The sequence below is a fragment of the Notolepis coatsorum genome, assembly GCF_963971535.1.
Source record: "Notolepis coatsorum genome assembly, chromosome: 1".
Lineage (NCBI taxonomy): Eukaryota > Metazoa > Chordata > Actinopteri > Aulopiformes > Paralepididae > Notolepis > Notolepis coatsorum.
In genome coordinates this window covers 280,333,298-280,360,589 of record NC_140165.1, presented here as the reverse complement: position 1 = coordinate 280,360,589, position 27,292 = coordinate 280,333,298, and the positions used below count along the sequence as shown (strand labels likewise).

The 27,292-nt window shown below is 45.5% G+C and overlaps 1 protein-coding gene across 3 annotated transcripts in view; it reads right to left on the bottom strand.

Moving 5' to 3' along the window:
• pik3cb (phosphatidylinositol-4,5-bisphosphate 3-kinase, catalytic subunit beta) overlaps positions 1-27,292 on the bottom strand; it is a 277,178-nt gene that overhangs the window by 73,797 nt on the left and 176,089 nt on the right. For all 3 annotated transcript variants that reach the window (XM_084332779.1, XM_084332778.1, XM_084332780.1), the window contains one exon: positions 6,734-6,962. In XM_084332779.1, the coding sequence (XP_084188905.1) occupies positions 6,734-6,962 (229 nt within the window). The remainder of the gene's footprint in view (positions 1-6,733; positions 6,963-27,292) is intronic.

Sequence of the window (27,292 nt, the reverse complement as noted above, 5' to 3'; positions counted from 1 at the left end):
AACACTCTAGGATTCCACACATTCAAGTAGGGCCTCAGTGTTCATGTAAAAATGCACAAGCACCCGTGTGACACCTGATGCCAGACACTATGGTTATGGAGGATTACCATTCAGCAATCTCTTATGGGATTAACCTGGAGCCTGTTGCATTCATACAGAAGAAAACACCATGGCGTAGGGAACACTGGCTGGCGGTATCTCAGAAGGATTGTTTTATTATCGTGTCTCTGTAGGATTGTTTATATTATTATGTAGTGGGTTCTACACATAATTCACCATTGTATTGTTTTGATGTATTGATGGGGCACTGTCACTTTAAGGAGGTTGGTTTTGGGGTTGGGCTGAGAGAAGACGCCCTGGTGGGATTTCATTGATAAAATGTTTGGTTACTACGAGCTGTCAGAGGCTAGCACGGCATAGTTCCGACAGCTGTCACTTGTGCTATAAATGAAATAAATGACACACAGCTTTATGTTGTCGCAAGATAGAAATTGTGCATATCTCCTTTCCGGCGATTTCTACAATAGTGTCTCAGTAGGATTGTTTAATCATCGTCTATGTAGGATTGTTTATATTATAGTGTCTCCGTAGGATTGTTTTTATCATCGTGTCTCTGTAGGATTGTTTTCATTACTGTCTCTCTGTAGGATTGTTTTCATTACTGTGTCTCTGTAGGATTGTTTTCATTACTGTGTCTCTGTAGGATTGTTTTCATTACTGTCTCCCTGTAGGATTGTTTTCATTACTGTGTCTCTGTAGGATTGTTTTCATTATTTTGTCTCTGTTGGATTGTTTTCATTATTGTGTGTCTGTAGGATTGTTTCTTACTTTTTTAAGGTGTTCTTGGTTATGAAAACAACATGTTGACATTTGAAGCCAACATTCATATGAGTACAGGGTGTGAGTGAGTGAGTGTGTGTGTGTGTGTGTGTGTGTGTGTGTGTGTGTGTGTGTGTGTGTGTGTGTGTGTGTGTGTGTGTGTGTGTAAATGCAAGTGTATGCAAATACACAGCCAATAAAATATTGTTCTGCATTGTGCAAGTGTTCATTTGCCAGTTCCAGTGTGTGTGTGTGTGTGCGTGTGCTGTGTCCGCATGTATGGCTAGCTCATGCCTGCAAGCGTTCCTTTTTAAAGTATCGCTTTGCACTGACAAAAGCCTTTAATAGATCACCACTGACAAGAGGAGACGAGAGGGAGAACATCAAAACCGCCTGAGTCTCCTTCCATTAACGATCTCTCTCTTTCTCTATCTCTCTAGAGAGAGGGGGGTAGGGAGAGAGAGTGGAAGAGGAGGAGATATAGTCCATGGGCCAGACCAGATATCGGTGCCACTCAGGGTGAATAAACGTACATATCATTTTTTCAAAGATCTATGTAGATGATATATGTATGATAGCCGTTCCAGAGTGGTAGCTTTATAATAATTATCGAGTCATGAAGTATACCCACCCCCTCAGGAAATTGCATTTCAGATGCTGGCGCAAATCCTGTTTAGACTCACGTAGAGGACATCTGTCAATGTTTCACAATATTGTGTTTGGTATCATTTTAAAGGGGACTATGTCATATTTCATTCAAGCTAAGATGTGAATCTTTCTGACCAATATAGAGGTCACTGGAGCTCTTTGAACAGTCAACAACACACATATTTACACGATGTTCGCCTAAATGATATACTATATTTTAGGCTTGTGTCATCTAGGAGCAACAGAGACACAAAATACAATATCTACAACACTCTCAGGACCATAAGGATTCAGGAAATGTATAATATGCCTATACTATTTCAATGTTAGGAGGATCATCAGTATATAGAGGTTGGTCAACCTCTCCATACACTGATGATCCTCCTCTACCATGTCAGCATGACCAACCTCTCCATATACTGATGATCCTCCTCTACCATGTCAGCATGACCAACCTCTCCATATACTGATGATCCTCCTTTACCATGTCAGCATGACCATCCTCTATATACTGATGATCCTCCTCTACCATGTCAGCATGACCAACCTCTATATACTGATGATCCTCCTCTACCATGTCAGCATGACCAACCTCTCCATATACTGATGATCCTCCTCTACCATGTCAGCATGACCAACCTCTCCAGATACTGATGATCCTCCTCTACCATGTCAGCATGACCAACCTCTCCATATACTGGTGATCCTCCTCTACCATATCAGCATGACCAACCTGTCTATATACTGATGATCCTCATCTACCATGTCAGCATGACCAACCTCTCCATATACCTGGACCACGGCAATGGCACTGCAAGCTAATACATGTGTCCGAACTGGCTGAGTCTCTGGAGTACTGCAGCACTCTGCTGGGATACTATGACTTTTCTGGGGATGACTGTGCCAGCGCTTTTAAAGGAAAGAGACAGGTGAATCCGTTGAATAATCTGCAGAAGAACCCTAGATTCCAGAAGGCTTTTAGTCAGCTTGGCGCATTGTCGCTGGTAACAGATGAGCTCCAACAGGAGATGGAGTCCTTCACATGCATTATGGATGGCCATGGTTGGATGAAGTCAGTTGATGCTGTGTGAGCCAAGATGCTGCAGAAAATGATGGGTGCTGATAAAAGTCCTGGATGCAAACTCCAAAGTAGACATTGAACGCCTGCCTCCCCCCAAGGTCTGTCTCATCCCACATGTACAGCGAGCCAACTTCATAGTCGCCTGCTACAAAAGAGCAGAACAGCCAATATTCAAAAGGCCCAAAGCCTATGATCAAAGTATGGACAGGGAAAAACAATGGATGAGGAGGTGTTAGAACCTGTCTGGACGGTTGGACCCATCCTCTGTCCTTCTCTTGTTGAGGTACTGGCCCAGAAAGTGGAGTCAGAAGAGCAAGAAGCTCTTGATAAGGAGGCAGATTATGCAAAAAAGAACATGGATGAGGAGGATGGAGAGTACAAGTGTGATGAGGCGGAGGAAGAGATGGAGATCGAAGAGATAGACTTTGACAATTGTTTTAGTGATGATGATGATTAGTAGTTTAGGGTACAAAATACAAATAGAAAAAAAGACTTGAATGTTGTGTCAACAAAGAAGATATCCAGTCCATGATATCCAGTGCATATGAAAACATATAGTTTGAACCTTAACAATAAATAAATCACTGATCAAAATTGCATGGCGAAATGTGTTAATTTGTCTCTATATAATTGTTTATGCAAAACTATAATATTTAGGGCATAACAGCATGGAGACAATCTTTATTACAATATTATCCTAAATCGATCTCGTCCAATGCACTACATTTCAGTAAAAAGGGAAAATAGAGATGTGGTATACGTATCTTTTCAGAGTTTTTTGCTTTTTCTGTCCTGAAATTTAATCAAGATGTGTTTGAATCTTAAAAATAACAATTGTACTGAATTCCTTGGGTCAAACTTGTTTGGGAAAATGTTTTAATTTGTATCTATATGTTGTTAACTTTAAATGTTATGCTGTTTTCGTTCTTATTTTTCAGGTTTTGGTTCAGGATAGGTGTAATAAAGGGTTAAAAATAAACCCCATGGGACATTATTCCAACCCGTTACCTGTCAGAATCTTAAAATAGACACTTCACGGATTAATAAAAAACAGGTGGTGAAAAAAAATCCAACCTAGTATGCAGGTGGACCTATGTTTCCATCTAGACTATAGTGGCTGTTCTGTATAGTTTAATAGGAGCCTAATACTGCTCTTCTAATTTAAGGCTCACAATGACCTGTAACAATGAAATAGTATAGGCATATTATATTCCTGAATCCTTATGGTCCTGAGAGTGTTGTAGATATTGTATTTTGTGTCTCTGTTGCTCCTAGATGACACAAGGCTAAAATATAGTAAACGTTTGTGTTGTTGACTGTTCAAAGAGCTCCAGTGACCTCTATATTGGTCAGAAAGATTCACATCTTAGCTTGAATGAAAGATGACATAGTCCCCTTTAAAATGATACCAAACACAATATTGTGAAACATTGACGATGTCCTCTACGCGAGTCTAAACAGGATATGCGCCAGCATCTGAAATGCAATTTCCTGAGGGGGTAGGTATACTTCATGACTTGATAATTATTATAAAGCTACCACTCTGGAACGGGTATCATACCAAAATATCCTCTACAGACAGGGCACGAAATTTACTTTTTGACTCACCGGCCAGTGGCAGGTAGATGGGAAAAATCTACCCACCAAGCATATTTCTTACAAGCCAAATGTTAATTTTTTTTTTATAAAATATATATATTATATAATCATACTTGTAGTTGTATTATCTGCGAGACATCGCCACCATGCAACAAGTCAAAATGCTCGCTATCTGCAAACAGCTCCACTGTCTGTGTGTATACTCTAGTAGCCTCCAGCTCCAGCAAGGATTCTCCGGCACTGCAGCTGGACCCTATGCTCTACATTCAGCATGCCCTCATGCGATGGAAGCCAGGGGCTCGAATACGCATCGAATCAATGTTATAAGACATTGATATCAGGAGATATCTGTAGCTACTGCTAGCTGGCTAGATAACGTTAAGACAACGCCTCAGTGAACTATTTAGTTTACTGGGACATTTCGTAGTGAGCTAACATGAGCTACCTAGCCAACGGAGGTATCATGCGTCTACTAGACTATTTCTGGAGCATTTGTTGATATCAGTAGCTAGCCGGCTAGATAACATTAGACAATGCCTCATGTATAAACTAAAAGTGAATAGTTGACTGGGTCATTTTGTAACGGTAGCTAACGTTAGCTCACAGAGGTCCCACTAGACTAGAGCAGTCAGCAGACTGCCCGACTCGAGGCAATAGCCTCCGTGTTTACACGGGTTTGGGAGGGGCATGAGGAGGAGGAGGAGCAGTGCGCTGCATGTCTGTGTGCTTGAGACAGCGAGTGAGAACTCCGCTAAGAATTGGATCATGTTTTTCGATCGGTTTTCACATGACTATTTCGTTGCCCGCCACATGGCGGACAGACCTCTCAGTCTCACTCGCCAAACGTAAAATCTGCCCGCCAATGGCGGGCTCTAATTTCGTGCCCCGTCTACAGACATAGATCTTTGAAAAAATTATATGTACGTTTATTCACCCTGAGTGGCACCGACAAGTGAAATCTTTGCCTCTGGCCCATGGACTAATAGAGAGAGATGCGAGGAGAGAGAATGAGAGAGAGGAATAGGGAGAGATAGATAAGACGGGGAGAGAAATAGGGGGGATAGAGAAGGATGGGGATAGAGAGAGAGAGAGAGAGAAAGGTGGTTCTTTGCGTGTGGTATAACATGTCTGATTGTGTACATCTGTGGTCGTCAATACAGTTATGTGTATCTATGACATGGGGGTGACATACAGGCCAGACTGGGACCAGGATATTGGGACCGCGTGTGCCTTAGTGTGTCGAGCCACCAAGACGGCCTTGTGGGATTATCTTCCATCCTTCTATCTGGACACCAGGAGCCTTGTAGTCCAACTCCTGGGATGTGGATCCTCAGTCGGCATCCTCCCCTTCCTCTCGCTGCTTTTACCGTTTTATAAATAGCTTTCCCTCCACGGAGGTCCCGTCCTCTAGGATACTAAGTGGGACGGACACCCACAGCCCGTCAAACCTCACGCTTCTCAGTCAGAGCGGTGGCTGGGTGCCGACAGCAAGACGACTGCAAAACGCGAGTCAGATGTGATAGACTTGGGTATAGGGGCTATGAGGATTTGAAGTGTAGGCGTGGGGGGTGTAATTGAAAACTCGAGTTGTGAAGAGCTTAAGTATTGGTGTGTGTCTGTGTGTTATCATCCATCTTCTCACGTCTCAACTTCATAAGTGCTTTTCCTTGCAGCAGAAGTCCAAGCGAGGACGGCGCAATGAAATCAATCAGCAAAGGGAGTTTTCTGTGCTAAGAATGTGTGACTTACTGTCACTGTAAGTTAAGCCAAGTGTAATTTTGAGTTTTGAGCTGCACCTGAGCATGAAGTGTTTTTCTAAAACCACGACTGCCACTCTGTCCTTAGTGGATCAGAAGGCTAACGTGTGTACTCATGAGATTGTGGGTTCGATTCTGACTCACAAGTGCTTTTATCCTAAGTGACTTTTACACAAAAGTGTATATTTTTTGCATGGTGGCGACTGGCCAGGAATATAACCCACAACCCTGACAGTGTTAGTGCCATGCTCTAACCTTTGAGCTACACAGGGAATAATAACCTCTAACCCTGGCTGTGTTAGTGCCATGCTCTACCCATTGAGCTACAGGGGGAATAGAACCACCAACCCTGGCAGTGTTCGTATCATGCTCTACCCATTGAGCTACAGGGGGAATAGAACCACCAACCCTGGCAGTGTTAGTGCCATGCTCTACCCATTAAGCTACAGGGGGAATAGAACCACCAACCCTGGCAGTGTTCGTATCATGCTTTACCCATTGAGCTACACAGGGAATATAACCACCAACCCTGGCAGTGTTCGTATCATGCTTTACCCATTGAGCTACACAGGGAATAGAACCACCAACCCTGGCAGTGTTAGTGCCATGCTCTACCCATTGAGCTACAGGGGGAATAGAACCACCAGCCCTGGCAGTGTTAGTGCCATGCTCTACCCATTGAGCTACAGGGGGAATAGAACCACCAGCCCTGGCAGTGTTAGTGCCATGCTCTACCCATTAAGCTACACAGGACCGTTGACGCATGTAATCCTCCTTCACTCCCTGATCACACTGTTACTCTACTACTAACGCCTTACCACTGCCTTACCCTTGCCAATGAGCACGCCGATCTTGGAGTCCAGCAGGCGCTCGGCACGGCCGCAGTTGCGCGTCACCAGCCTGAGCACGGGCAGGAAAGGGCGCACATCGCACAGCCGCCGGGTCTCGTCCTCCAGCTCCTCGTGCACGGCCGCCTGGTTGACGCACTCGAACATGTGGCCCTCCATCTCCCCCAACGAGGGGAAGAAAGGGTATGTCTGGGCCTGCTTCCATAGGAGCTGAGAGAGTGAGAGAGTGAGAGAGAGAGAGAGAGAGAGAGAGAGAGAGAGAGAGAGACACTAATCAGTTTAGCTGTCAAGACCTCCCCAATCCAGATTAAGATGAGACTTAATCAAGAACGATGGCATTCGAGGGTCAAATTCAATGCAGCATGAAGTAAAGTCTGTTCCGACAGATAATCGCATACTGTAGTGTGCAAAACCTTTAAAATCACAGTATTAATACTACTACTACTGTGTTTCTATTTGTTATGTTTCCACACAGCGATGAAGATACACAGTCCTGGTGCCTCCAACAAGACGGAGACCGCCGAGTGTCGTCTCTAGATCGGTCTGGAGACCCGAACCTGGTGCTGCTGAGAACTACGACACGGACATGAGGATGAGTGGAACAGTTGCAGCCCTTGGACAGCGACAGTAGTAATTCACTACTCTTAAAAAGGTTGTGTTTTTGACCCACATAAATGGACTGCATTAACATAGCATACATTGCAATTTTCCTAAGAGCCTGAATTACCACTAATTCACACCTACACATGGAACACAAATTCCAAATATTAAGGGTTCAGTTGAAGCCATAACGTGTCAACAGAGACGCAAAGGAAGAAATCCTACAACAACAGCAATAACAAGCGGCATGTCATATGATGTCATGTACCGTCATTCAGGCGCAAAACACCATGACACCAGCTTTTGGATGAGCCAATCAGGATGTGAGTCACTTTTCCACCAGCCAATCCCAACATGATTCATGTCCTTGTGTGTCCCCGTTGCCTAGTCACAGGGTTGGGTGTCAAAGTGTGTGTGTGTGTGTTTACTGTCTGCATTAATATACCATAGAGGTTAAACCTGACTAGGACATGCCATGCTAGAATGGGGCTCCAGACTGGGTCCAAAATATGAGACCACTTTTCACCAGTGTGCGAGTAAAAATGTCACACGGTTGCATTTGTGCGAGTGCATGGGATTCACGTTCTCTGAAGTCGAGGACATAGAGGGGGAGTGGGAGAGAGAGAGTATATACTGTACTGCAGGTAATGTAGCTCATCCATTGCAGGCAACTCTAACCTCGTTACTGGGTCGCCACGGTTTAAGCTTGAAACTTTAAAGTTAGAAAAACAAAGCCTACAGGGACCGATGCACAACACGAAACACTGAGCCCCTCCCGACGACTGTTCAGAGAGTCATCGCTCCACGAGGAGAATGAAATGGTCATCAAGTTCAACACTGCCTGTGTGACGTAGCGAAAGAGAAACTCCAGTTCACAAAAAAAATCTAAAAAAAAAAAAAAAAAAATCACACTGACGAAGTAGAGCGGGTGGAGTGTGAACCCGACCTCTGTCAGCGACGTGACCTGAACCCAATTTCTATGAGTGATATCAGACAACGTCCGGGAAAAGACTGGTGACAAAAATTGGAAGGAAAAGAGCGTCTGGAGGGCGTCTGGACTCTGGAGCACCGACATGCTGGAAGCAAGACAATTTCACCCTGCAGACTAATATCCTCCCCTGTGCCACACACACAAAATCAACAACCAAAAGAGCATAAACTCCCAAACAACCCTCAAAATGCATTGCAGATTCAATTACTTGATTTTACAGCATTCTCATGAGAAAGTAATCAACTCTTTCATGGATGTTCAACTACTGTACTTGTAGCTTTAGTCACTGGTGATTAGCCTATTATTCGTAGGTCTGCGTGTCACTTCACCTTGTTTTCCTGATGCCTGGGTCGGCAATGTAGGCAACGTGTTACAACAAGTAACACTCGCTTCGTCAAATAAGCAAAGTCAACCTGCTGTCTAGGTCAAGGGTGACAAAAATGGAAGAAAATTACCTTCCGAGGACAATAGACTATCCATCCATTCATTCCTCCATTTACCTACCTCTAGCCTGTATGATAAAACTGAACCCTGCTTCAGACAAAGAGCCAAAGTCTGAAAGGGGTCATACAGTATTATGGAAAATGGGTTTTTGTCTAGTCTTTGTATGGATTTGGTCTAAAATGTTATTTATTTTCAATTATTATTATTTATTTGTAATAAATGTATATTCCCATACATTATTTAAGAGTTTGATTTGTAGACTTGAGGTGATTGAAACTGCACCCATTGTAAATCAGAATATAGTGTTCAACTGTGAGCTAGTGTTGTGACTGTGAGCTAGAGTGTTGTGACTGTGAGCTAGAGTGTTGTGACTGTGAGCTAGAGTGTTGTGACACTGAGCTAGAGTGTTGTGACTGTGAGCTAGAGTGTTGTGACTGTGAGCTAGAGTGTTGTGACTGTGAGCTAGAGTGCTGTGACTGTGAGCTAGAGTGTTGCGACTGTGAGCTAGAGTGTTGCGACTGTGAGCTAGAGTGCTGTGACTGTGAGCTCGAGTGTTGTGAATGTGAGCTACAGTGTTGTGACTGTGAGCTAGAGTGTTGCGACTGTGAGCTAGAGTGTTGTGACTGTGAGCTAGAGTGTTGTGACTGTGAGCTAGAGTGTTGTGACTGTGGGCTAGAGTGTTGTGACACTGAGCTAGTGTTGTGACTGTGAGCTAGAGTGTTGTGACTGTGAGCTAGAGTGTTGTGACTGTGAGCTAGAGTGTTGTGACTGTGAGCTAGAGTGTTGTGACTGGGAGCTAGTGTTGTGACTGGGAGCTAGTGTTGTGACTGTGAGCTAGAGTGTTGTGACTGGGAGCTAGAGTGTTGTGAATGTGAGCTAGAGTGCTGTGACTGTGAGCTAGAGTGTTGTGACTGTGAGCTAGAGTGTTGTGACTGTGAGCTAGAGTGTTGTGACTGTGAGCTAGAGTGCTGTGACTGTGAACTAGAGTGTTGTGACTGTGAGCTAGTGTTGTGACTGTGAGCTAGAGTGTTGTGACTGTGAGCTAGAGTGTTGCAACTGTGAGCTAGTGTTGTGACTGTGAGCTAGAGTGTTGTGACTGTGAGCTAGAGTGCTGTGACTGTGAGCTAGAGTGTTGTGACTGTGAGCTAGAGTGTTGTGACACTGAGCTAGAGTGTTGTGACTGTGAGCTAGAGTGTTGTGACTGTGAGCTAGAGTGTTGTGACTGTGAGCTAGAGTGTTGTGACTGTGAGCTAGTGTTGTGACTGTGAGCTAGAGTGTTGTGACTGTGAACTACAGTGTTGTGACTGTGAGCTAGAGTGTTGTGACTGTGAGCTAGAGTGTTGTGACTGTGAGCTAGAGTGTTGCAACTGTGAGCTAGTGTTGTGACACTGAGCTAGAGTGTTGTGACTGTGAGCTAGAGTGTTGTGACTGTGAGCTAGAGTGTTGTGACTGTGAGCTAGAGTGTTGTGACTGTGAGCTAGTGTTGTGACACTGAGCTAGAGTGTTGTGACTGTGAGCTAGTGTTGTGACTGTGAGCTAGAGTGTTGTGACTGTGAGCTAGAGTGTTGTGACTGTGAGCTAGAGTGTTGCGACTGTAAGCTAGAGTGCTGTGACTGTGAGCTAGAGTGTTGTGACTGTGAGCTAGTGTTGTGACTGTGAGCTAGAGTGTTGTGAATGTAAGCTAGAGTGCTGTGACTGTGAGCTAGAGTGTTGTGAATGTAAGCTAGAGTGTTGTGACTGTGAGCTAGTGTTGTGACTGTGAGCTAGTGTTGTGACTGTGAGCTAGAGTGTTGTGACTGTGAGCTAGTGTTGTGACTGTGAGCTAGAGTGTTGTGACTGTGAGCTAGAGTGTTGTGACTGTGAGCTAGTGTTGTGACTGTGAGCTAGAGTGTTGTGACTGTGAGCTAGTGTTGTGACTGTGAGCTAGAGTGTTGTGACTGTGAGCTAGTGTTGTGACTGTGAGCTAGAGTGTTGTGACACTGAGCTAGAGTGTTGTGACACTGAGCTAGAGTGCTATGACTGTGAGCTAGAGTGTTGTGACTGTGAGCGAGTGTTGTGACTGTGAGCTAGAGTGTTGTGACTGTGAGCTAGAGTGTTGTGACTGTGAGCTAGAGTGTTGTGACTGTGAGCTACAGTGTTGTGACTGTGAGCTAGAGTGTTGTGACTGTGAGCTAGAGTGTTGTGACTGTGAGCTAGAGTGTTGTGACTGTGAGCTACAGTGTTGTGACTGTGAGCTAGAGTGTTGTGAATGTAAGCTAGAGTGTTGTGACTGTGAGCTAGAGTGTTGTGACTGTGAGCTACAGTGTTGTGAATGTAAGCTAGAGTGTTGCGACTGTGAACTAGAGTGTTGTGACTGTGAGCTAGAGTGTTGTGAATGTAAGCTAGAGTGTTGTGACTGTGAGCTAGAGTGTTGTGACTGTGAGCTAATGTTGTGACTGTGAGCTAGAGTGTTGTGACTGTGAGCTAATGTTGTGACTGTGAGCTAGAGTGTTGTGACTGTGAGCTAGAGTGTTGTGACACTGAGCTAGAGTGTTGTGACTGTGAGCTAGAGTGTTGTGACTGTGAGCTAGTGTTGTGACTGTGAGCTAGAGTGTTGTGACTGTGAGCTAGTGTTGTGACTGTGAGCTAGAGTGTTGTGACACTGAGCTAGAGTGTTGTGACTGTGAGCTAGTGTTGTGACTGTGAGCTAGAGTGTTGTGACTGTGAGCTAGTGTTGTGACTGTGAGCTAGAGTGTTGTGACTGTGAGCTAGAGTGTTGTGACTGTGAGCTAGAGTGCTGTGACTGTGAGCTAGAGTGTTGTGACTGTGAGCTAGAGTGTTGTGACACTGAGCTAGAGTGTTGTGACTGTGAGCTAGGGTGTTGTGACTGTGAGCTAGAGTGTTGTGACTGTGAGCTAGAGTGCTATGACTGTGAGCTAGAGTGTTGCGACTGTGAGCTAGAGTGTTGTGACTGTGAGCTAGAGTGCTGTGACTGTGAGCTAGAGTGTTGTGACTGTGAGCTAGAGTGTTGTGACACTGAGCTAGAGTGCTATGACTGTGAGCTAGAGTGTTGTGACTGTGAGCTAGAGTGTTGTGACACTGAGCTAGAGTGCTATGACTGTGAGCTACAGTGTTGTGACTGTGAGCTAGAGTGTTGTGACTGTGAGCTAGAGTGTTGTGACTGTGAGCTAGAGTGTTGTGACTGTGAGCTACAGTGTTGTGACTGTGAGCTACAGTGTTGTGACTGTGAGCTACAGTGTTGTGACTGTGAGCTAGAGTGTTGTGACTGTGAGCTAGAGTGTTGTGAATGTAAGCTAGAGTGTTGCGACTGTGAGCTAGAGTGTTGTGACTGTGAGCTAGAGTGTTGTGACTGTAAGCTAGAGTGTTGTGACTGTGAGCTTGAGTGTTGTGACTGTGAGCTAGTGTTGTGACACTGAGCTAGAGTGTTGTGACTGTGAGCTAGAGTGTTGTGACTGTGAGCTAGTGTTGTGACACTGAGCTAGAGTGTTGTGACTGTGAGCTAGTGTTGTGACACTGAGCTAGTGTGCTATGACACTGAGCTAGAGTGTTGTGACTGTGAGCTAGAGTGTTGTGACTATGAGCTAGAGTGTTGTGACTGTGAGCTAGAGTGTTGTGACTGTGAGCTAGAGTGTTGTGAATGTAAGCTAGTGTTGCGACTGTGAGCTAGAGTGTTGTGAATGTAAGCTAGAGTGTTGTGACTGAGCTAGAGTGTTGTGACTGTGAGCTAATGTTGTGACTGTGAGCTAGAGTGTTGTGACTGTGAGCTAATGTTGTGACTGTGAGCTAGAGTGTTGTGACTGTGAGCTAGAGTGTTGTGACACTGAGCTAGAGTGTTGTGACTGTGAGCTAGAGTGTTGTGAATGTGAGCTAGAGTATTGTGACTGTGAGCTAGTGTTGTGACTGTGAGCTAGAGTGTTGTGACTGTGAGCTAGTGTTGTGACTGTGAGCTAGAGTGTTGTGACTGTGAGCTAGAGTGTTGTGACTGTGAGCTAGAGTGTTGTGACTGAGCTAGAGTGTTGTGACTGTGAGCTAGAGTGTTGTGACTGTGAGCTAGAGTGTTGTGACTGTGAGCTAGAGTGTTGTGACTGTGAGCTAGAGTGTTGTGACTGTGAGCTAGAGTGTTGTGACACTGAGCTAGAGTGTTGTGACTGTGAGCTAGATTATTGTGACTGTGAGCTAGTGTTGTGACTGTGAGCTTGAGTGTTGTGACTGTGAGCTAGAGTGTTGTGACTGTGAGCTAGAGTGTTGTGACTGTGAGCTAGTGTTGTGACTGTGAGCTAGAGTGTTGTGACTGTGAGCTAGTGTTGTGACTGTGAGCTAGAGTGTTGTGACTGTGAGCTAGTGTTGTGACTGTGAGCTAGAGTGTTGTGACACTGAGCTAGAGTGTTGTGACACTGAGCTAGAGTGCTATGACTGTGAGCTAGAGTGTTGTGACTGTGAGTGAGTGTTGTGACTGTGAGCTAGAGTGTTGTGACTGTGAGCTAGAGTGTTGTGACTGTGAGCTAGAGTGTTGTGACTGTGAGCTACAGTGTTGTGACTGTGAGCTAGAGTGTTGTGACTGTGAGCTAGAGTGTTGTGACTGTGAGCTAGAGTGTTGTGACTGTGAGCTACAGTGTTGTGACTGTGAGCTAGAGTGTTGTGAATGTAAGCTAGAGTGTTGTGACTGTGAGCTAGAGTGTTGTGACTGTGAGCTACAGTGTTGTGAATGTAAGCTAGAGTGTTGCGACTGTGAACTAGAGTGTTGTGACTGTGAGCTAGAGTGTTGTGAATGTAAGCTAGAGTGTTGTGACTGTGAGCTAGAGTGTTGTGACTGTGAGCTAATGTTGTGACTGTGAGCTAGAGTGTTGTGACTGAGCTAATGTTGTGACTGTGAGCTAGAGTGTTGTGACTGTGAGCTAGAGTGTTGTGACACTGAGCTAGAGTGTTGTGACTGTGAGCTAGAGTGTTGTGACTGTGAGCTAGTGTTGTGACTGTGAGCTAGAGTGTTGTGACTGTGAGCTAGAGTGTTGTGACTGTGAGCTAGAGTGTTGTGACACTGAGCTAGAGTGTTGTGACTGTGAGCTAGTGTAGTGACTGTGAGCTAGAGTGTTGTGACTGTGAGCTAGTGTTGTGACTGTGAGCTAGAGTGTTGTGACTGTGAGCTAGAGTGTTGTGACTGTGAGCTAGAGTGCTGTGACTGTGAGCTAGAGTGTTGTGACTGTGAGCTAGAGTGTTGTGACACTGAGCTAGAGTGTTGTGACTGTGAGCTAGGGTGTTGTGACTGTGAGCTAGAGTGTTGTGACTGTGAGCTAGAGTGCTATGACTGTGAGCTAGAGTGTTGCGACTGTGAGCTAGAGTGTTGTGACTGTGAGCTAGAGTGCTGTGACTGTGAGCTAGAGTGTTGTGACTGTGAGCTAGAGTGTTGTGACACTGAGCTAGAGTGCTATGACTGTGAGCTAGAGTGTTGTGACTGTGAGCTAGAGTGTTGTGACACTGAGCTAGAGTGCTATGACTGTGAGCTACAGTGTTGTGACTGTGAGCTAGAGTGTTGTGACTGTGAGCTAGAGTGTTGTGACTGTGAGCTAGAGTGTTGTGACTGTGAGCTACAGTGTTGTGACTGTGAGCTACAGTGTTGTGACTGTGAGCTAGAGTGTTGTGACTGTGAGCTAGAGTGTTGTGACTGTGAGCTAGAGTGTTGTGCATGTAAGCTAGTGTTGCGACTGTGAGCTAGAGTGTTGTGACTGTGAGCTAGAGTGTTGTGACTGTAAGCTAGAGTGTTGTGACTGTGAGCTTGAGTGTTGTGACTGTGAGCTAGTGTTGTGACACTGAGCTAGAGTGTTGTGACTGTGAGCTAGAGTGTTGTGACTGTGAGCTAGTGTTGTGACACTGAGCTAGAGTGTTGTGACTGTGAGCTAGTGTTGTGACACTGAGCTAGTGTGCTATGACACTGAGCTAGAGTGTTGTGACTGTGAGCTAGAGTGTTGTGACTATGAGCTAGAGTGTTGTGACTGTGAGCTAGAGTGTTGTGACTGTGAGCTAGAGTGTTGTGAATGTAAGCTAGTGTTGCGACTGTGAGCTAGAGTGTTGTGAATGTAAGCTAGAGTGTTGTGACTGAGCTAGAGTGTTGTGACTGTGAGCTAATGTTGTGACTGTGAGCTAGAGTGTTGTGACTGTGAGCTAATGTTGTGACTGTGAGCTAGAGTGTTGTGACTGTGAGCTAGAGTGTTGTGACACTGAGCTAGAGTGTTGTGACTGTGAGCTAGAGTGTTGTGAATGTGAGCTAGAGTATTGTGACTGTGAGCTAGTGTTGTGACTGTGAGCTAGAGTGTTGTGACTGTGAGCTAGTGTTGTGACTGTGAGCTAGAGTGTTGTGACTGTGAGCTAGAGTGTTGTGACTGTGAGCTAGAGTGTTGTGACTGAGCTAGAGTGTTGTGACTGTGAGCTAGAGTGTTGTGACTGTGAGCTAGAGTGTTGTGACTGTGAGCTAGAGTGTTGTGACTGTGAGCTAGAGTGTTGTGACTGTGAGCTAGAGTGTTGTGACACTGAGCTAGAGTGTTGTGACTGTGAGCTAGATTATTGTGACTGTGAGCTAGTGTTGTGACTGTGAGCTTGAGTGTTGTGACTGTGAGCTAGAGTGTTGTGACTGTGAGCTAGAGTGTTGTGACTGTGAGCTAGTGTTGTGACTGTGAGCTAGAGTGTTGTGACTGTGAGCTAGAGTGTTGTGACTGTGAGCTAGAGTGTTGTGACTGTGAGCTAGTGTTGTGACTGTGAGCTTGAGTGTTGTGACTGTGAGCTAGAGTGTTGTGACTGTGAGCTAGAGTGTTGTGACTGTGAGCTAGTGTTGTGACTGTGAGCTAGAGTGTTGTGACTGTGAGCTAGAGTGTTGTGACTGTGAGCTAGAGTGTTGTGACTGTGAGCTAGTGTTGTGACTGTGAGCTAGAGTGTTGTGACTGTGAGCTAGAGTGTTGTGACTGTGAGCTAGAGTGTTGTGACTGTGAGCTAGAGTGTTGTGACACTGAGCTAGAGTGTTGTGACTGTGAGCTAGATTATTGTGACTGTGAGCTAGAGTATTGTGACTGTGAGCTAGTGTTGTGACTGTGAGCTTGAGTGTTGTGACTGTGAGCTAGAGTGTTGTGACTGTGAGCTAGAGTGTTGTGACTGTGAGCTAGTGTTGTGACTGTGAGCTAGAGTGTTGTGACTGTGAGCTAGAGTGTTGTGACTGTGAGCTAGAGTGTTGTGACTGTGAGCTAGTGTTGTGACTGTGAGCTAGAGTGTTGTGACTGTGAGCTAGAGTGTTGTGACTGTGAGCTAGAGTGTTGTGACACTGAGCTAGAGTGTTGTGACTGTGAGCTAGTGTAGTGACTGTGAGCTAGAGTGTTGTGACTGTGAGCTAGTGTTGTGACTGTGAGCTAGAGTGTTGTGACTGTGAGCTAGAGTGTTGTGACTGTGAGCTAGAGTGCTGTGACTGTGAGCTAGAGTGTTGTGACTGTGAGCTAGAGTGTTGTGACACTGAGCTAGAGTGTTGTGACTGTGAGCTAGGGTGTTGTGACTGTGAGCTAGAGTGTTGTGACTGTGAGCTAGAGTGCTATGACTGTGAGCTAGAGTGTTGCGACTGTGAGCTAGAGTGTTGTGACTGTGAGCTAGAGTGCTGTGACTGTGAGCTAGAGTGTTGTGACTGTGAGCTAGAGTGTTGTGACACTGAGCTAGAGTGCTATGACTGTGAGCTAGAGTGTTGTGACTGTGAGCTAGAGTGTTGTGACACTGAGCTAGAGTGCTATGACTGTGAGCTACAGTGTTGTGACTGTGAGCTAGAGTGTTGTGACTGTGAGCTAGAGTGTTGTGACTGTGAGCTAGAGTGTTGTGACTGTGAGCTACAGTGTTGTGACTGTGAGCTACAGTGTTGTGACTGTGAGCTAGAGTGTTGTGACTGTGAGCTAGAGTGTTGTGACTGTGAGCTAGAGTGTTGTGAATGTAAGCTAGAGTGTTGCGACTGTGAGCTAGAGTGTTGTGACTGTGAGCTAGAGTGTTGTGACTGTAAGCTAGAGTGTTGTGACTGTGAGCTTGAGTGTTGTGACTGTGAGCTAGTGTTGTGACACTGAGCTAGAGTGTTGTGACTGTGAGCTAGAGTGTTGTGACTGTGAGCTAGTGTTGTGACACTGAGCTAGAGTGTTGTGACTGTGAGCTAGTGTTGTGACACTGAGCTAGTGTGCTATGACACTGAGCTAGAGTGTTGTGACTGTGAGCTAGAGTGTTGTGACTATGAGCTAGAGTGTTGTGACTGTGAGCTAGAGTGTTGTGACTGTGAGCTAGAGTGTTGTGAATGTAAGCTAGTGTTGCGACTGTGAGCTAGAGTGTTGTGAATGTAAGCTAGAGTGTTGTGACTGAGCTAGAGTGTTGTGACTGTGAGCTAATGTTGTGACTGTGAGCTAGAGTGTTGTGACTGTGAGCTAATGTTGTGACTGTGAGCTAGAGTGTTGTGACTGTGAGCTAGAGTGTTGTGACACTGAGCTAGAGTGTTGTGACTGTGAGCTAGAGTGTTGTGAATGTGAGCTAGAGTATTGTGACTGTGAGCTAGTGTTGTGACTGTGAGCTAGAGTGTTGTGACTGTGAGCTAGTGTTGTGACTGTGAGCTAGAGTGTTGTGACTGTGAGCTAGAGTGTTGTGACTGTGAGCTAGAGTGTTGTGACTGAGCTAGAGTGTTGTGACTGTGAGCTAGAGTGTTGTGACTGTGAGCTAGAGTGTTGTGACTGTGAGCTAGAGTGTTGTGACTGTGAGCTAGAGTGTTGTGACTGTGAGCTAGAGTGTTGTGACACTGAGCTAGAGTGTTGTGACTGTGAGCTAGATTATTGTGACTGTGAGCTAGTGTTGTGACTGTGAGCTTGAGTGTTGTGACTGTGAGCTAGAGTGTTGTGACTGTGAGCTAGAGTGTTGTGACTGTGAGCTAGTGTTGTGACTGTGAGCTAGAGTGTTGTGACTGTGAGCTAGTGTTGTGACTGTGAGCTAGAGTGTTGTGACTGTGAGCTAGAGTGTTGTGACTGTGAGCTAGAGTGTTGTGACACTGAGCTAGAGTGTTGTGACTGTGAGCTAGTGTAGTGACTGTGAGCTAGAGTGTTGTGACTGTGAGCTAGTGTTGTGACTGTGAGCTAGAGTGTTGTGACTGTGAGCTAGAGTGTTGTGACTGTGAGCTAGAGTGCTGTGACTGTGAGCTAGAGTGTTGTGACTGTGAGCTAGAGTGTTGTGACACTGAGCTAGAGTGTTGTGACTGTGAGCTAGGGTGTTGTGACTGTGAGCTAGAGTGTTGTGACTGTGAGCTAGAGTGCTATGACTGTGAGCTAGAGTGTTGCGACTGTGAGCTAGAGTGTTGTGACTGTGAGCTAGAGTGCTGTGACTGTGAGCTAGAGTGTTGTGACTGTGAGCTAGAGTGTTGTGACACTGAGCTAGAGTGCTATGACTGTGAGCTAGAGTGTTGTGACTGTGAGCTAGAGTGTTGTGACACTGAGCTAGAGTGCTATGACTGTGAGCTACAGTGTTGTGACTGTGAGCTAGAGTGTTGTGACTGTGAGCTAGAGTGTTGTGACTGTGAGCTAGAGTGTTGTGACTGTGAGCTACAGTGTTGTGACTGTGAGCTACAGTGTTGTGACTGTGAGCTAGAGTGTTGTGACTGTGAGCTAGAGTGTTGTGACTGTGAGCTAGAGTGTTGTGAATGTAAGCTAGAGTGTTGCGACTGTGAGCTAGAGTGTTGTGACTGTGAGCTAGAGTGTTGTGACTGTAAGCTAGAGTGTTGTGACTGTGAGCTTGAGTGTTGTGACTGTGAGCTAGTGTTGTGACACTGAGCTAGAGTGTTGTGACTGTGAGCTAGAGTGTTGTGACTGTGAGCTAGTGTTGTGACACTGAGCTAGAGTGTTGTGACTGTGAGCTAGTGTTGTGACACTGAGCTAGTGTGCTATGACACTGAGCTAGAGTGTTGTGACTGTGAGCTAGAGTGTTGTGACTATGAGCTAGAGTGTTGTGACTGTGAGCTAGAGTGTTGTGACTGTGAGCTAGAGTGTTGTGAATGTAAGCTAGTGTTGCGACTGTGAGCTAGAGTGTTGTGAATGTAAGCTAGAGTGTTGTGACTGAGCTAGAGTGTTGTGACTGTGAGCTAATGTTGTGACTGTGAGCTAGAGTGTTGTGACTGTGAGCTAATGTTGTGACTGTGAGCTAGAGTGTTGTGACTGTGAGCTAGAGTGTTGTGACACTGAGCTAGAGTGTTGTGACTGTGAGCTAGAGTGTTGTGAATGTGAGCTAGAGTATTGTGACTGTGAGCTAGTGTTGTGACTGTGAGCTAGAGTGTTGTGACTGTGAGCTAGTGTTGTGACTGTGAGCTAGAGTGTTGTGACTGTGAGCTAGAGTGTTGTGACTGTGAGCTAGAGTGTTGTGACTGAGCTAGAGTGTTGTGACTGTGAGCTAGAGTGTTGTGACTGTGAGCTAGAGTGTTGTGACTGTGAGCTAGAGTGTTGTGACTGTGAGCTAGAGTGTTGTGACTGTGAGCTAGAGTGTTGTGACACTGAGCTAGAGTGTTGTGACTGTGAGCTAGATTATTGTGACTGTGAGCTAGTGTTGTGACTGTGAGCTTGAGTGTTGTGACTGTGAGCTAGAGTGTTGTGACTGTGAGCTAGAGTGTTGTGACTGTGAGCTAGTGTTGTGACTGTGAGCTAGAGTGTTGTGACTGTGAGCTAGAGTGTTGTGACTGTGAGCTAGAGTGTTGTGACTGTGAGCTAGTGTTGTGACTGTGAGCTTGAGTGTTGTGACTGTGAGCTAGAGTGTTGTGACTGTGAGCTAGAGTGTTGTGACTGTGAGCTAGTGTTGTGACTGTGAGCTAGAGTGTTGTGACTGTGAGCTAGAGTGTTGTGACTGTGAGCTAGAGTGTTGTGACTGTGAGCTAGTGTTGTGACTGTGAGCTAGAGTGTTGTGACTGTGAGCTAGAGTGTTGTGACTGTGAGCTAGAGTGTTGTGACTGTGAGCTAGAGTGTTGTGACACTGAGCTAGAGTGTTGTGACTGTGAGCTAGATTATTGTGACTGTGAGCTAGAGTATTGTGACTGTGAGCTAGTGTTGTGACTGTGAGCTTGAGTGTTGTGACTGTGAGCTAGAGTGTTGTGACTGTGAGCTAGAGTGTTGTGACTGTGAGCTAGTGTTGTGACTGTGAGCTAGAGTGTTGTGACTGTGAGCTAGAGTGTTGTGACTGTGAGCTAGAGTGTTGTGACACTGAGCTAGAGTATTGTGACTGTGAGCTAGAGTGTTGTGACTGTGAGCTAGAGTATTGTGACTGTGAGCTAGAGTGCTATGACTGTGAGCTAGAGTGTTGTGACTGTGAGCTAGAGTGCTATGACTGTGAGCTAGAGTGTTGTGACTGTGAGCTAGAGTGTTGTGACACTGAGCTAGAGTGTTGTGACTGTGAGCTAGATTATTGTGACTGTGAGCTAGAGTATTGTGACTGTGAGCTAGTGTTGTGACTGTGAGCTAGAGTGTTGTGACTGTGAGCTAGAGTGTTTGAGCTAGAGTGTTGTGACACTGAGCTAGAGTGTTGTGGCTGTGAGCTAGAGTGTTGTGACTGTGAGCTAGAGTGTTGTGACTGTGAGCTAGAGTGCTGTGACTGTGAGCTAGAGTGTTGTGACTGTGAGCTAGAGTGTTGTGACTGTGAGCTACAGTGTTGTGACTGTGAGCTAGAGTGCTGTGACTGTGAGCTAGAGTGTTGTGACACTGAGCTAGAGTGCTGTGACTGTGAGCTAGAGTGTTGTGACTGTGAGCTAGAGTGCTGTGACTGTGAGCTAGAGTGCTATGACTGTGAGCTAGAGTGTTGTGACTGTGAGATAGAGTGTTGTGACTGTGAGCTAGAGTGTTGTGACACTGAGCTAGAGTGTTGTGACTGTGAGCTAGTGTTGTGACTGTGAGCTAGAGTGTTGTGACACTGAGCTAGAGTGCTATGACTGTGAGCTAGAGTGTTGTGACTGTGAGCTAGAGTGTTGTGACTGTGAGCTAGTGTTGTGACTGTGAGCTAGTGTTGTGACTGTGAGCTAGTGTTGTGACTGTGAGCTAGAGTGTTGTGACTGTGAGCTAGAGTGTTGTGACTGTGAGCTAGAGTGCTGTGACTGTGAGCTAGAGTGCTGTGACTGTGAGCTAGAGTGTTGTGACTGTGAGCTAGAGTGTTGTGACACTGAGCTAGAGTGCTATGACTGTGAGCTAGAGTGTTGTGACACTGAGCTAGAGTGCTATGACTGTGAGCTGGAGTGTTGTGACTGTGAGCTAGTGTTGTGACTGTGAGCTAGAGTGTTGTGACTGTGAGCTAGTGTTGTGACTGTGAGCTAGAGTGTTGTGACACTGAGCTAGAGTGCTATGACTGTGAGCTAGAGTGTTGTGACTGTGAGCTAGAGTGTTGTGACTGTGAGCTAGAGTGTTGTGACTGTGAGCTAGAGTGCTGTGACTGTGAGCTAGAGTGTTGTGACACTGAGCTAGAGTGCTATGACTGTGAGCTGGAGTATTGTGACTGTGAGCTAGTGTTGTGACTGTGAGCTAGAGTGTTGTGACTGTGAGCTAGAGTGTTGTGACTGTGAGCTAGAGTGTTGTGACTGTGAGCTAGAGTGTTGTGACTGTGAGCTAGAGTGTTGTGACTGTGAGCTAGTGTTGTGACTGTGAGCTAGAGTGTTGTGACTGTGAGCTAGAGTGTTGTGACTGTGAGCTAGAGTATTGTGACTGTGAGCTAGAGTGCTATGACTGTGAGCTAGAGTGTTGTGACTGTGAGCTAGAGTGCTATGACTGTGAGCTAGAGTGTTGTGACTGTGAGCTAGAGTGTTGTGACACTGAGCTAGAGTGTTATGACTGTGAGCTAGAGTATTGTGACTGTGAGCTAGAGTATTGTGACTGTGAGCTAGAGTGTTGTGACTGTGAGCTAGAGTGTTGTGACTGTGAGCTAGAGTGTTGTGACACTGAGCTAGAGTGTTGTGACACTGAGCTAGAGTGTTGTGGCTGTGAGCTAGAGTGTTGTGACTGTGAGCTAGAGTGTTGTGACTGTGAGCTAGAGTGCTGTGACCGTGAGCTAGAGTGTTGTGACTGTGAGCTAGAGTGTTGTGACACTGAGCTAGAGTGCTATGACTGTGAGCTAGAGTGTTGTGACTGTGAGCTAGAGTGTTGTGACTGTGAGCTAGTGTTGTGACTGTGAGCTAGTGTTGTGACTGTGAGCTAGTGTTGTGACTGTGAGCTAGAGTGTTGTGACTGTGAGCTAGAGTGTTGTGACTGTGAGCTAGAGTGCTGTGACTGTGAGCTAGAGTGCTGTGACTGTGAGCTAGAGTGTTGTGACTGTGAGCTAGAGTGTTGTGACTGTGAGCTAGAGTGTTGTGACTGTGAGCTAGAGTGTTGTGACACTGAGCTAGAGTGCTATGACTGTGAGCTGGAGTGTTGTGACTGTGAGCTAGTGTTGTGACTGTGAGCTAGAGTGTTGTGACTGTGAGCTAGAGTGTTGTGACTGTGAGCTAGAGTGTTGTGACACTGAGCTAGAGTGCTATGACTGTGAGCTAGAGTGTTGTGACTGTGAGCTAGAGTGTTGTGACTGTGAGCTAGAGTGTTGTGACTGTGAGCTAGAGTGCTGTGACTGTGAGCTAGAGTGTTGTGACACTGAGCTAGAGTGCTATGACTGTGAGCTGGAGTGTTGTGACTGTGAGCTAGTGTTGTGACTGTGAGCTAGAGTGTTGTGACTGTGAGCTAGAGTGTTGTGACTGTGAGCTAGAGTGTTGTGACTGTGAGCTAGAGTGCTGTGACTGTGAGCTAGAGTGCTATGACTGTGAGCTAGAGTGTTGTGACTGTGAGCTAGAGTGCTATGACTGTGAGCTAGAGTGTTGTGACTGTGAGCTAGAGTGTTGTGACACTGAGCTAGAGTGTTGTGACTGTGAGCTAGAGTATTGTGACTGTGAGCTAGAGTATTGTGACTGTGAGCTAGTGTTGTGACTGTGAGCTAGAGTGTTGTGACTGTGAGCTAGAGTGCTGTGACTGTGAGCTAGAGTGTTGTGACTGTGAGCTAGAGTGTTGTGACACTGAGCTAGAGTGTTGTGGCTGTGAGCTAGAGTGTTGTGACTGTGAGCTAGAGTGTTGTGACTGTGAGCTAGAGTGCTGTGACCGTGAGCTAGAGTGTTGTGACTGTGAGCTAGAGTGTTGTGACACTGAGCTAGAGTGCTGTGACTGTGAGCTAGAGTGTTGTGACTGTGAGCTAGAGTGCTGTGACTGTGAGCTAGAGTGTTGTGACACTGAGCTAGAGTGTTGTGACTGTGAGCTAGAGTGTTGTGACTGTGAGCTAGAGTGTTGTGACACTGAGCTAGAGTGCTATGACTGTGAGCTAGAGTGTTGTGACTGTGAGCTAGAGTGTTGTGACTGTGAGCTAGTGTTGTGACTGTGAGCTAGTGTTGTGACTGTGAGCTAGTGTTGTGACTGTGAGCTAGAGTGTTGTGAATGTGAGCTAGTGTTGTGACTGTGAGCTAGAGTGTTGTGACTGTGAGCTAGAGTGTTGTGACTGTGAGCTAGAGTGTTGTGACTGTGAGCTAGAGTGTTGTGACTGTGAGCTAGAGTGTTGTGACACTGAGCTAGAGTGCTATGACTGTGAGCTAGAGTGTTGTGACTGTGAGCTAGAGTGTTGTGACTGTGTGTTGTGACTGTGAGCTAGAGTGTTGTGACTGTGAGCTAGAGTGTTGTGACACTGAGCTAGAGTGCTGTGACTGTGAGCTAGAGTGTTGTGACTGTGAGCTAGAGTGCTGTGACTGTGAGCTAGAGTGTTGTGACACTGAGCTAGAGTGTTGTGACTGTGAGCTAGAGTGTTGTGACTGTGAGCTAGAGTGTTGTGACACTGAGCTAGAGTGCTATGACTGTGAGCTAGAGTGTTGTGACTGTGAGCTAGAGTGTTGTGACTGTGAGCTAGTGTTGTGACTGTGAGCTAGTGTTGTGACTGTGAGCTAGTGTTGTGACTGTGAGCTAGAGTGTTGTGAATGTGAGCTAGTGTTGTGACTGTGAGCTAGAGTGTTGTGACTGTGAGCTAGAGTGTTGTGACTGTGAGCTAGAGTGTTGTGACACTGAGCTAGAGTGCTATGACTGTGAGCTAGAGTGTTGTGACACTGAGCTAGAGTGCTATGACTGTGAGCTGGAGTGTTGTGACTGTGAGCTAGTGTTGTGACTGTGAGCTAGAGTGTTGTGACTGTGAGCTAGAGTGTTGTGACTGTGAGCTAGAGTGTTGTGACACTGAGCTAGAGTGCTATGACTGTGAGCTAGAGTGTTGTGACTGTGAGCTAGAGTGTTGTGACTGTGAGCTAGAGTGTTGTGACTGTGAGCTAGAGTGCTGTGACTGTGAGCTAGAGTGTTGTGACACTGAGCTAGAGTGCTATGACTGTGAGCTGGAGTGTTGTGACTGTGAGCTAGAGTGTTGTGACTGTGAGCTAGAGTGTTGTGACTGTGAGCTAGAGTGTTGTGACACTGAGCTAGAGTGCTATGACTGTGAGCTAGAGTGTTGTGACTGTGAGCTAGAGTGTTGTGACTGTGTGTTGTGACTGTGAGCTAGAGTGTTGTGACTGTGAGCTAGAGTGTTGTGACTGTGAGCTTGAGGGCATGGGTTAGGCTAATAAGTGTCCCTTCAGAGAGGGAATATCCCACCACCCCAAATCCCCTTGCTCACAAGACTGTTCTTTTTTTCAATGTCTAGACTAGTGTCCGTCTCTCTATCACCCTCCCTTTCTCTCCATCTCTTTCTTTCTCTATCCATATCTCTCTCATGTCACACTTGAGTCATTTCCAAAGCCTTTTCTTTGCTTCTCTCCTTGTAGACCTAAGGGAGCATAGATGTAATGATATCTCCCCCACACACACACACATCTTGGAGCTTAAGAGACAAAATACCAGGAAAGACTCGTACTCAAGTGTGAAAACACAGGCTCACAAACAGTCTTTATTGCTATGAGCGAATATCTGTAAAAGGCTGATAAAAACACTTTGAGAGCTTTGAGTTCAGAAACATTAGACCCCCCCCCCCACACACACAGAGACCAGGAAAGAGAGAGCGAGAGAGAGAGATTTGACTATTTAGAACTTCTTCTAGAAGTTCTCAAGGCACTATTCACAGGCTGTCTGCGGGGGGGGGGGGGGTTGTCTTGCGATTGTGTGTGTGTGCGCGTGTGTGTTTGTGTATCCACGTGTGGTGTGTGTTTTCGACCTCTTGAGAAAACATGAAAGAATTCTAAACACCAGCTGAGAAAAGGTCATAATCTAAAAATAGAGAACTCACGCCTGGCGGTAAAAAAAGAAAGAAAAACCTCACCTACAGTATAGACGCCAACATTAGAAAACTACATTTACCTATAGACACCAACATTAGAAAACTGCATTTACCTATAGACGCCAACATTAGAAAACTATATTTACCTATAGATGCAAACATTACTAAACTACATTTACCTATAGACGCCAACATTAGAAAACATTTACCTAGACGCCAAAATTAGAAAACATTTACCTATAGACGCCAATAATAGAAAACTGCATTTACCTATAGACGCCAACATTAAAAACAACATTTACCTAGACGGCAACATTAGAAAAACTACATTTACCTATGGATGCTAACATAAAAAAAACTACAACATTAATAAACTGCATTCTGAACAATGGAGAGAACTGTTCCAGGTAGAGTTGAGCTCATACAAATAAATAATAATATTAACTTCAAAACAGTACGTTAGTATAATGACCTTTGACCTCCACCTCACCCACAGCTGGTAACAAGATTTCATGAGCCGTTTGCATGCTGCGTCTGCTAGTCGCTCACAAAACAGAAACAGTGGCCAGCGGTCACAGCCAACTCTGTCAAAACAAGACTTAGACAATGTCTGGCTCACTCTGTGTGTGTGGGGGGGTCAGGTCATGCTCTAATAGGTAGCCAGGCCATGTGGTGGACGTGATGCTTTAGACCACTACACAAAACATCAAACATCACTGTTGTCGGGTCAAAGAAAACTTGGTTCTCCACAAAATGTACTTTTTCCCAGAACAAAAGGAATGAGTCGTCTGAATAGGATTCCCTATCACTCGTGATATGACGCGCACAACTTTCACAGAACCTCCTCAGCACGTGAAAAAGGACCCCCATGGAGACTTATGCAGACAAAAACCAATAACAGGAGTCAGGAGGTCTTGGTATGGCCAGCAGCCATATTCTCTTCAGTCCAGACTAAGTGGCTAATCTTTCTTCTAGAAATACATCCCATGAATGCACTTTACAACATACAACAGAAAACCTCATCTAAGTCTTTAGAAATTGTATTTTGGAAGCCATTAGCACCGCTTATAAGTAATGGGAGCCCCCCCCCCCCCCTTGAGGCTGGCCTATATTAGATTTCATTGTGTCGTAATGGAACAAATAAAATGGCGTACTTGGTTGGGAGTATTGAGTCTTTGATCTGCCAGCACTGCGCTGGACCGTAGTGAACGTGGTTTGTTGATAAAGCATGACAGCAGTCATTTATCTCATTTCAATATTGTCACAAATCCATGTTCTATTGCCACTGGTCTGTGAGAGCACGCCTAGACCAACATGCCTATAGTGGGCCTACAGATGTTCACATCTCCCAGCAGACTTGGAGCTAAAGAGAGGTGTTTGTTTCGTTGTGTAAAGCAGCATGAGCCGGCCTCAAATCTAGCTTTGAAGAGTCTGATTTGATCTCTATCTGGAAGTACTAATGTTCCTCCTGTCAACGGTGTCTCTGGTGTCAACTTCAAGTTGTATCAACGTAGTGTCAACTTCAAGTTCTATCACAGTAGTACAAAGTCAAGTCAAGTCAAGAGTTTTATTTGTCACGCCACGGCATACAAGTATACAATGAAATGCGGGTGGTCTTGCCCGCAACGATGTGCAATACAGTGGTACAACATGTAATAGAATCCAATAAAAAACAACATTGTGCAATAAACAGGTAACAGGTAACATGGTGGGACATCTCGGTATCTGTACATAGTTATTTACAGGGCATATAGGACATGCTAGGTAGCTTAGGTAGTGCAATACACTGTTACTGTTGTTATACTAATATTAAAGTGACCTTTCCTTTTTGGCCATAAGTGTGGGCGTGTGCGGCATGAGTGTGTGTCTGCTCATGTTAAAGTGCCCAGATGTCTCTGTGTCAAGTCAGAAAAGGATTGTTGAATTTATAGATAAAACAAACTACAAAATACTTTAGTCTCTGGCTGCTATAATATGGAACATATAGTAGGCCTAGCAGAGTGGGCCTGTACACTATGGTAACATATAGTATATTAGGCCTGTACACTATGGTAACATATAGTAGGCCTACTGTACCAGACTGGGCCTGTACACTATGGTAACTAGGGATGTCCCGATCACGTTTTTTTGCTCCCGATCCGATCCCGATCCCGATCATGTGATTTTGAGTATCTAGTCTACCGATACCGATCTTTCCCGATCCGATAAAAAAAAAAAAAAATGTAATCCCAATTTCTCACAT